Source organism: Anser cygnoides, chromosome 2 (genome assembly GCF_040182565.1).
Source record: "Anser cygnoides isolate HZ-2024a breed goose chromosome 2, Taihu_goose_T2T_genome, whole genome shotgun sequence".
In the NCBI taxonomy this organism is placed as follows: domain Eukaryota; kingdom Metazoa; phylum Chordata; class Aves; order Anseriformes; family Anatidae; genus Anser; species Anser cygnoides.
The window spans coordinates 34,918,705-34,929,886 of NC_089874.1; the positions used below are offsets into that span (position 1 = coordinate 34,918,705).

The 11,182-nt window shown below is 38.2% G+C and overlaps 1 protein-coding gene across 12 annotated transcripts in view; it reads left to right on the top strand.

Moving 5' to 3' along the window:
- PALS2 (protein associated with LIN7 2, MAGUK p55 family member) overlaps positions 1–11,182 on the top strand; it is a 58,103-nt gene that overhangs the window by 24,607 nt on the left and 22,314 nt on the right. For 8 of the 12 annotated variants that reach the window (XM_066991844.1, XM_066991840.1, XM_066991838.1 and 5 more), the window contains 2 exons: positions 6,023–6,144; positions 10,995–11,147. In XM_066991844.1, coding sequence (XP_066847945.1) covers positions 6,028–6,144; positions 10,995–11,147 — 270 coding nt within the window. In that variant the 5' untranslated portion in view covers positions 6,023–6,027. Of the gene's footprint in view, positions 1–5,487; positions 5,615–6,022; positions 6,145–10,994; positions 11,148–11,182 lie in introns of those variants that run through there. The other 4 variants (XM_066991842.1, XM_066991843.1, XM_066991841.1 and 1 more) reach the window with 2 other exon arrangements.

The window sequence follows — 11,182 nt, forward strand, 5'->3', positions numbered from 1 at the left end:
ATCAACCTTAGTGAGCTTCAGGTTAAGCCATTTGCCTTTGTACTTTACGACTGAGATTGTTTCTTTACAGTTTCTAATACAGTTTCCTCAGTAATACTGGTTTTTCCACAGAAATACTGGATTTCTGTGTATCTGTTGGCAAGATCTTATTGTTGGTCATGTTATTTCTCTGCAAATAAAAAATAATATTTTAATTCAGCTCTTTTTGGAAGTGTGATACTTTGTTCCCTTTTTATCTTTACTGAAATATTTTTTTTAATAGTTCTTTTCTATCCAAAAGATGCAGCTGTGAGGTCCATCTGTTCATCAAAAAATGTGCACTTCTTGATTTTGCAGATAAACTGAATAACCTGAAAGAAGTAGGGCTGTAGTATTTAGGATGGGGAGATGTTTGCTTTTCCCTGGTAACGTTTGTGACCGTCAGAGTCATGACAAAAAATGAGCAAGTAAGATGTGCTTGGGCTGGGTTTGATAAGGGTATGGACTGCTTGAGCGTCTATTTATAGTTATACTAAAATAGCTTGATCTCAGCTTGTCAGAAGATGTGGAGAAAATGAAGTAAAAAAAATCATTTTAATAATTTGTCATTTCTTTTCAAGATGCAAAAATTCAGTGAGCAGAATTTGAATTTCCTGAGGAGCATTGAGTCTTACCAGTTTAGACTGTTCTTTCTTTCCCTAATTCACAGCCATGTATGCTCTTCGTTTCTCTGTTTCGGCAGTCAATGAGGTACGCACACTGCAGCCAGCAGCTTCCTTCATGAAGTGACCTGACTGTGCTTCTGGGGTGGGCCCACTCTAGTTACTGAATGAGGATGGGATCCTGTTTAGAAAAGGTGGAGTGCAGCCCAGAAATACTAAAGCTGGTTATCGATAGGACTGTAGCTGCACCAGCCCAGTGCTCCCTGCTTGGCAGTTATCTGTCAGAAACCCTGGACGAAGCCTCCTGGTGATGTAGGTGCACGGTTCATGGGTGCTTGGGAGCTCCAGGATCACTGTACCTTACTCCAGTAAACAACGCAGGCATACTTTGCATGGGATTACGCAACTAATCTGTGCGTGGCGGAGGGACTAATCTGCAGCCATACAGCATTTTTATAGCTTGTCTGGAGGCACTTGTAAATGTGGTCCCTGCTCAGTGAACTCAGCTGGCTGTGGCAATGCAACCACAATGCTGTATGTGCTCACTACACAGTGCTTTCCCAGAGCTTTTTACTTTATCCTGGCTTCTGAAACTTTAACTGGAAATGGAGAGCTTTGTCAACGTTTCATGTATTCTTAGCATTCTGGTAGTGAATGAACTTGTTTGTACTAGATCCAAATGTTAATTTGTTCATAGGTATTCCTTTTCTCAAGCGTAGGCTGCAAAAAATGTTTGGATTTGTAACTGGGGTGAGAAGTGGCCAATTTGAAATAACTTTTTTTTTTTTTTTAATGCCTGCAGTGTGTTAAAGCATAAATCCATTTTTTAAAACCATGAGTACCAATGGAAGAAATGGAATCAGCTGTCACTGGTTAAAGGCTGTGTGAGCCTTTAACCAAAGGCTAGCCGAATCAATTTTTCTTCTGTCTGTGCATATTGGGTGTCTCGTGAAACTTTTCTTTTGGATATTTCTATCTTGAAAAGGCTTTCAGTCACAGAAGAACTTGGTCCCAAAGTTTGTGTATGAGACAAGACTTTAATCGAACTTTCTAGATTTTGTGTGAAGCACCAGGCTCACCAATGGTCCTTGATTTCACCATACCTCCCTGTAAGAATCAGTAGGTTTTGAAAATAAATATGCGTAAGTTTATTTCAGTATATTATATGTAATTTGCTTTTAGTTCCCTGTTTGTTTGTAAGCTTGGAGAATAATAAAATGAAATTAAGCTAAAAAAATCTGTGCAAAATATTCACTCTAGAAAGCTTTCATTTTCCCCAGTGAGTGAGACATTTGTCTTCTGTCTGCAAATCTGGAAAATTTATTTAAATGTATGCTTCCTCTTCCCTCTACATAGAATTAATCTAGACAAGAATTAGGTGCTGAAAAAAAAAATCAAATGTGATGGAAGGATCATAGTTGAGAGCTTGTTGAAAACCTGCCTTTGCTACAAACACCGGAAGGGAAGAGTCTGTCATACCATATTTTACCTCTATTTGATCTGAATTTACTATTGCAAGGTACAGTATGTAGATTAAACCTTTGAAGCATCATTCTTTGGCTATCTGAAGAGCTATATGCAAATTTAGGAGGAGCTAATTCTCGTTAGTAAATTTCACATTCGTAAGTGGGATGTTTGTATTGTTATGCCTCAGGATGCCCAGTGATTGCTACAAAGATCAATTAGCATGCCTTCCCCCTGCATCTGCCTTTCCCTTTCTGACGCGGGGTTCAAACGACGACCTGGCTGCTCTGAGTGTGGAGTCGTATCTGTAGCAGGATTAAATCGTTCAGTGTGCACACAGCAGAGTAGTACTTTCCTGCTGAGTCTCGCTCGAGGCTTTCATCCTTCTATGGTTATGAAGATGTTCTGTGAAAATTGACTGTGGAAATCAGTTGTATGTGTGGGTGTGTTCCCTGTTACCAAGCCAGGGGCCTGGAGTGGAGAGTGTAATCTCATTTCCTCTTAGGAGTCCTATCTCAAACTCGGTTCTGTTGTCACTTTTCCCTAAGAGTCCCTTTATTTCAACACCCTGTCTCAGCTGAAAGCCTGTTTCTGCTGCTCAGTTCCTACTGTTCTGTCTGGAGGCTGTTGTCAAGGTGTGTTTCTTGTAATGTCTGTATTCCTAGTTGGTTTAGTTAACCATACTTACTACCTGTTGTCCTCACAAAAGCAAATCCTTTGTTGTGATGAGAATTTGAAGTTTTACCCAGATTGGTCTTGGAATATATCTATATCTATCTATCTGTATGTAGATACAGATACATATAAAAGCTCATCTTTGGAGGGAGAATGTGGCAAATTGTAGAGCTCTCAAAGTTAGGATGTTCTCACCAGTTTTCTTCTAAAAGATGGGATGAGGGAGGCGAGACACCCAGTGGATATTTCCCCTGAAGGAAAAGCAGACGATTCCTTTTTACTGGGCACCAAAGCACTCCTAAGAACCGGGCTTATGCAATTTGGTGGTTTACCAGGCTATGTGTTTGTTCACCGTAGTTCTTATTTCTCACATGCCTGACATACATTTAAGTTCTGCTCGTCTTTTTCCCTCTGCCTCCTCCAGCAAGAAACCTGTATCAACATTTCAAGGGCAGATTTACCAGATGAGAAGAGATGGGAGGCTCAAAAGGCAGTGTTTGAGAGGACACTCGGGTATGATGATCTCTAAACTCCTGAGTTCCATTTCTTTCTGAGTGGGACCTGATCTTTTAAGTGAAACTTCCCTTTGTGAGTATTTACATCTTCAGCTTTCATCCCTGCTGCTCCAAAGAGAAGATACTTTTCTGAAAGAACTCTTGTCAGTTAATACTCCTACTTGAAATTCTGTGTATATTTACATTGCTCTGAAAGAGCTTTATAATTAAACCTGGAGACAATGTATCTCCTGCTGGTGGTAGTTTAGGAGGACTTTTTCCTAGAAATGAATAAACAAGGGGCTGTTGAGTAGATATGTAAAAGGAGAATCTATAACACATTTATCAAAGTGTATTTCCCTTTCCTCTCCTTCCCCCAGTTAAACTGTCTGTGGGGAAATCAAATTGCTTGAAAATACATGTATGAAGATCAAAGGCATATGTAGGTAAATATATTGCTTAAACTTTCAAAGCTGTTTTTACACGTGAACAAATATTAGCATTTCACATTGACTGGGAACTACGTTTGAAGCTGGTCCATGACTTGCATAGTAAATTCAAAAGTGAGATTAAAGTGCTTAGTCTAGTGCACCACAAAAAGCTTGTCTGCATCTCCATGTGTTATTGCCTTTTTTTTTTAATAAAAAATAACATAATTCCTTTTAGAAGATGCTCTTGATGACTTTTGGCAAAACAACATTTGATCGTCGTCAGGTTTTTTTTTTTTTTTCTCCAGGTGAATATGAAGCAGTGAAGAGTTAACCATATAAACATTGTTCTGTTACTGTACCAGGTAACAGCTGCATAATCTCTTTTGAAGCTTCTTAGAGTTTTTCTCTCACACAAAATTTTTGCTTTACCTTACAGCTGGTTTAAAACAAAAAACAAAAAGGATACTTAGCGGTATTATATTTTATTCAGCTATTTGGTTTGGTGACTTTATGCAACGTGTGATCGCTAACAGCGCTTTGTCTATTAAAAAAGTAGAAACAATATTGCTTCAAAGTCTGAAAGCATTATGTAAGTGTCATTTTCCTTCCTACTCATGGTTTCACAGAGGACTCGCTTTTTGGAAGTGAGAAGTATGGTTAAAATTATTAAAAAATGAAGTCTTTTGACATTCAGTGCTGTAGTTAAAATGTGGTATATAAGATTATTTGATTGCTGAAAAGTCAGTTCCACTTGGGAGAAAGAACAGCCAGAAAATATTTCCTTGAAATGGAATTTTCTAGGAAGCATTCAAATTAGAAAGTAGGTGTTGAGAAATGCTGTTTGTTCTCTTACTTTGCTGTGTTTCATAATAGCTTTCATTATAAAGCCACGAGGAGAGTTAAGGGTAAATTCTTGTGTGGGAGAAGGGGCATATAGGCTTTCTGATTGTCTTGATGTATACTGCTGTGCAGCATGCAGAGCACTGCAGTACACAGTGGTTTTTCTAATACTTTTAGCTTCTTGGGGATCTTCGCGGAAATTGTTTAGTGGGCCTGTGTGTGTCTGTCTGAGCATGCAACATAACTCTGCGGGAGTTTGAAGGAATACTGTTAAAAACAAGAACAGTATAGGTTATTCACTACTAAGATAATACTAACAAGATGAGAATGTTTAATCATATGTTGGAAAAGATGGAAAAAATGACTGTTTACCTTGTGAAGGACATGGTAACTTTCTCCAGTGGTGCCTCCTTTTGTGCTTAGCCGAAGCTTACACATTGTCATCTCCGCAAGCTTGGAGCTAGCCTGGGAAGTTCCTGCTAAGGGCTACTGCATACGCGCCCAAATGCACAAGAATTCTGCAGTACGTGAACACATTGCACCTGCTGCCTAACATAAAAAATCTGTTTTATTCGACTTTATCTTAAATAAATGGTTGAAGGACACAGTTATACAATAAATTCTCATCATTCACCTCATAAATGACACTGTGGGACAAGACAGCTGGGATGGTAGGGTTTGCTGGCTTTTTCATGGGCACCGTTGCTCACTCTCAACCCAAGCTGCTCTAGTTCTTTCTGTGATTTTGTAGATAGGAAGGAAATCGTCCACTGAGCAGCAACAATGGATTTCAGGTTCTAAGATACATTTCCTGATGCAGCAGCTGGTGGCACCAGGTTGGTGGTAGCATCTGCACCACTTACACTTAGTGCTGCAGTGCAGGAAGTCAGAACTGGAGGTTGTGACTGTTGGGGACAGAATCTAGAATCATTTAGGTTGGAAAAGACAAAGGACGGACACAAGTGTCCCCAGGAGCTGCCTTGGCAGCACATTTTGGTTAAAAAAAAATAGAAATTATGTGTTCATTTCAAAAACAGTGGCATCTGCCTATACAAGCATTCTAAAACTTGTAGGTGTTTGGTGTGTATAAGGACTGAAAACTTTATCTGAAAGTGAAATTAGACAAAAACAGTCATGAATGAGTTGCTTTTATTGTATTTGCAATATTATGCATATCATATATGTAGTTTATACTTGTTGATTTTTTTTCTCGGTGTTTCAATAGTAGTGAATGTTAAAAGGAATGTGCTGGTCCTGGATTTAAGTTGACTGTGATAAGGATTTGGATAGATACCTTACCTCCCTCTTTCTAATTATAATAAGACAATAGTTTTCCATTCTTTCCACTGCTCTCAGTATGTAGTTGGCTGCGTAAAAATTCTAATTTTAATACTGTGGTGTTTTCCAGAGTTTTTGCTGTTTATCCAAGGCTATTTTGGTCAGTACTTACTTTTTTTTTCTTTTTCCCTCTTACCAGCAGCCATGCAGCAGGTACTGGATAACCTTACTGATCTGCCGACATCAACAGGCGCTGAAGAAATAGACCTGATTTTTCTCAAAGGAATTATGGAAAACCCTATTGTAAGATCACTTGCTAAGGTATTTCAACTCACTGCTCTGAGCAGAATCTGGAAATATTACAATTGTTACTATTGTGTGAACACTGAGTATGGATTTGAGGTATCAGCAGTGGCTTTTATGTATGGTATGTCTTGTTGAAGGACTTGAAAGAGTTCTTGAAAACAGATGTAGCATATTTGATATAATCTAATTTCTGCGCACAGTGATTTATTGGGAAAGTAAAATCTTGACATGGAAGATCTAGAGGAGAAAGAAAAATTCAGAAACTCCAGAAATAATGTGTTAAAATTATTTATGAAGAAAACGTCAAAATGCTTGGAATTAGAAGTAGTTGGTTTTAATATAGTCTTGTGACTACCGTTGTGTGCAAAACCCATATGCCTTCCCACTTCTAGCATTTTTGCTAAAGATTAAAAGTGAGAGCAATAACCTTCTTTCCCCCATGGCATAAACAGGTCTTGTTTTCTTTGGCTCAAAATGGCTTTCTGTTCAACCCAGTGAATATTCTCTCCAGGCCCTTTCCTAGATCTCAGAGTAATACTGGGACCTTTGGTTAGCAGCGCTCAGATGATGTGGACTATTCTTAGCTGTGGTCTTGAATTATGCAAATATTTTATTCTTAGATGGTAGTACTACTAATTATGTAAGATAATGTTTACAAAAATTCTTTGGATTCTGAAATTAAAATGTAGCTTATCATAAGGAGATGCAGTCAATATTATACAGCCCTTACATTCTTTGTTATTTTTCATAAAAATAAGTTCCTTACATGAGAAAAAAAGTTAACTTAAATATAGCTATCACTTTAATGTGAACAGACATCTGAAGGGATGCCCTCCAGGCAGCCATGAAATACTCTGTAAAGCTAAAGAATTGTTGTGCATGGATTTTGCTCAGTAAAATATCTGGAAAAGAAAACATCTCATAAGAATTCATATAAGAATTCATTTCTCTTTAACTGTTCAAAACCATGGGTTACAAATGGAAGAAGTTGCATAGCAATAAACTTAACAAATACTGGAAGTGTCTTATCTGCTGGTGAGATGACTGCAGAGGGGAAAATTTGTGTACTAAATTTACTGGAGTAAGTTAAAACACTTTCTTGCTTACGGTTGTTTCCAGCTTCAGTATCTGTTACATACTTCATCTTTAAATTTTATCATGAAGAAAATTTTCATTGCAAAGCATTTATTCTTATGAAGAATTTGTACATTAATCGCCAGTTGCAATTATGGGGAATTTAACGACTAGCAGATGTTTAAAAAAAAAAAAGTGCTTGTAAAGGAAACAGACAAGATCCTAGCTGTAAACTTGCTTTATCTAGAATGCTGAAAGGTTTAACTGTGTCCATATGGCATGACCACACTCATTTTTTTCTTTTGTAATTATTTCGGAATTGAAACCTAAACCCCAGTCCTAAACAGCAGAGCTAAATAAGGACAAGAATGAAAACGATAACGTATTTCACGAAGTGTATGTAGTTCATACATACACATTTGACTCTGAAAATGTATCAACCTTGTTTTTCTATTAGAAGAGCTAGTTTTATCAGAATAGTGAATTCTCGCCAGACCCTGAGATGGTCAGATTAGTTGTGCACATTCATTTCAGACAGGGACAGAAATGTCAAAGACTTTTCAGTTTCTTTGATTAGAATGATAGCATCACAGACTAGAAGGGACCTTAAAGACCTAATTCCAACCCCCCTGCCATGGGTAGGGACACCTCCCACTAAGACCAGGCTGCCCAAAGCCCCATTCAGCCTGGCCTTGAACACTTACAGGGATGGGGCATCTACAGCCTCTCTGGGCAGCTTGTTCCAGTGCCCCACCACCATATTTCTTCCGAATATCTAATCTAAACCTACCCTTTTTTTAGTTTAAAACTTCCACTTAGTTAGTCTGCTATTAAGACTAATCATTATATTGTAGTCAAAAAGGACAAAAATAAACAAACAAAAAACCTTTTTCTTTTCAGCCCTTAAAGTATTAAGGCAATTAATAAGGATAGTATATGCTTATAATATTTTGCAATGCCAAGTTTGGCTAATCCTTTAAAGTTGCATTAAAGTAATCTCACTCTCTTCCTGTCAAGAATAAAGGTATTAAGGTGGATATTACAGTTCTTTTTTTTGGGAGACGGTTCATTTACTGTATCTTTCCATTCTTCAGTGGGTGGTAGGTTTTTTGTGTTGAAGTTTGTGTTTACCTATGAACTTTTTTCCAATTTACATATAGAATAAATTCATAGAATCATTAAGGTTGGAAAAGACCTCCAGGATCTTCTGGTCCAGCCATGTCCCTGCCACCAATGTTAGCCACTAAACCATGTCCCTAAGTAAATATGTTTCAAGGGGCTTTTGAGGGGAAAGGGGAAGTAACTGAAATCATTGTAAAATGCATTTTCCTGTCATTTATTGATGTTTTATGGTCAGTCCTAACTAGCTTTTAGAATTGTTATGCTTTTTTTTGAAGACAGTTGTTGAATTTGAAACATAAGCTAATTTTACTCTGTTTTGATACTTAACCATCTTACTAAAATTCTCCTGGATTGTCTCTTGAACCTCAAAACTTTATCTATTCTGCAGTCACACTAAATGCAGTGCTTTTTGTAGCAGAGCCTACGTCATATCAGGTGTATGCCAAACCTAGACCAAGGAAACATCTTGTGACTAATCTATAAACAGATGGTGTCCAGTATTTAGGATTTCAGATTGTTAAAGGCAAAATCCTTATTACCTGAACATTTAATGAATTTAAAGACTTGGTTTAGCATCTCTGAAATTATGAACTGAAATAAAATATAGTATCTAAGTTTGCTATTCCTTTTTGTTTTAAATATTCATACTATTCCATATTCTGCTACTCCTCAGCATAGTACAGGATGAGAGGTTGTTGACTAATGAACTTTCTGTTCTGCTATATATTCATAGCCTTGATTTTGGGGTGAAGGGTGAGGATATTTGTATTTATATTAAGCATCTTGTTAGTGGTAACATTTTAAAGAAAAGAAGTAGGAAAAGAGGTAACCCAAATTCTCTAATCTTGCAAAAGTTGGAGTGTGTTTAAAAGTCAATAGATTTGGGTTTCTACTGGCTGTAAAACAAGGGAACTTCTAAAAGACCATACTGTTTACTGTACATGTTATGTACAAAATAGCATTCCTTTACTAAGGAGGATGTGTGTAGGTGCCAAGCTCCCTATGAATGTTGTAATCATGGTCATTTGGTTTGAGGGTGTTGGGGAATGTCTGAAATGCCTTTCTGCATGTAAAGTTAGCCTTTCCAGTGATCATTGTTTCTCCAGAAATGGCATTTTATAGATGCGAAGTAAGATTCAATACCCAGTTGATTTCAGGGAACAAAGTTTATTGGATTTAGCGAAATTTTATGTTAACATCTGTTTTGAAACACTGATAAGCAAGTAGATATGTGCACGCACAGATTATAAATATATGGGAAGTATATATGGAGGAGTCTTACATTAATCCGTTATTTTTTGTGTTTTACCTGCCACAGCAATCGTTAACTTCTTGTTGCTACAGTGTTGTAAATAACTCTTAATTCAGAATGTGTTGAGAGTCTTAGCTATTTTTGGCCTCCTCTTAGTCCCTAATTTTTGGTAAAGTGCTGCCTAAAATAAACAAAGCATTTCAGTTTGAGGTATTTCTCTTGCAGCTCAAATCTCCTACCTTCCAATGCATTTAAGTGCCTGCAATGTTTAGGAAAGGGTTGTATCTGCAGCAATAGCTCTAGAAAGATGAAAAAGTAGTCCCAGAATCACAGAACACTTGAGGTTGGAAGGGACCTCTTGAGGTCACCTTGTCCAATGCCCCTGCTCAAGCAGGACCACCTACAGCTGCTTGTCCAGGATCATGTCCTGACGTCTTTCAAATATCTCCAAGGCAGGAGACTCCACCACCATTCTGAGCAGCCCATGCCAGCGCTCAGTCAACCTCACGTTAAAAAAATATTCCCTGATGTTCAAATCCTCCTGTGTGTCAGTTTGTCCCTATTGCCTCTTGTCCTACCAGTGAGCACCAGTGGAAAGAACCTGTCTCTGTCTTCTTTGCACTCTCCCTTCAGGTATTTCTGCACGTGGGTGAGACCCCTTCCCTTCTCCAGGCTAAACATTCCCAGCTGTCTCAGCTTTTCTTCACAGGAGAGATGCTCCAGTCTGTTTGTGATTTTAGTGGCCCTTCACTGGACTCTCTCCAGCATGCCCATGTCTCTCTTAACCTGGGTGGCCCAGAACTGGACACAGGACTCCAGGTGCAGCCTCACCAGTGCTGAGCAGAGGGGAAGGATCACCTTCCTCAGACTGCTGCCAACGCTCACCCGTGCAGCCCAACGTACTGTTATTCCTCTTTGCTGCAGACTTTGTTCAGAATTCCCTTAGTTATGCAGTCTTTCCGGTCGAATTTGTCATTCAGAGGTGTCTGAGTAGGAGGAGCTTCAGGTAAATGTTTCTCAAATGCAGACTATATTTTTTTGAGCAGATCCTGTATTTATTTTTTGTCCTTCTAGAAAGTACACAAGTACTAGGTTCTGAAGCAGAAAAGATGTGAGGCATGCTACTGTTCAGAGAGGACTGTTTGATGTATGTAGATAGCATGGAGGTTATAGGAAGTATGGACAGGCAAGCATATCTGACAGGTGCTGCCTGTAATCTTTTTTGTGTCTTGTAGTTAAGGATGCAAAATCCTTCAGCATTTATAAAAACAAAATGTATGTATTAGACTATATGTAACTGTTGCTGCTTTCCTGTTGAAAGGTGCATCAAAAATAATTAAAAGGTTTATAAATTGCAAGTGCTGTTTACTTGAAACTTACTTACATCATAGTCTTACGTATTTATTTTATCGTACAGGCTCATGAGCGACTAGAAGATTCTAAACTTGAGGCTGTCAGTGACAACAACCTGGAGCTGGTGAATGAAATTCTTGAAGACATCAGTCCCTTAATAAATAAAGATGAGAATATTGCAGAATTGGTTGGAATACTGAAGGAGCCTCATTTTCAGGTGCCACCTCTTTATATTACCCACTCTATCACTGT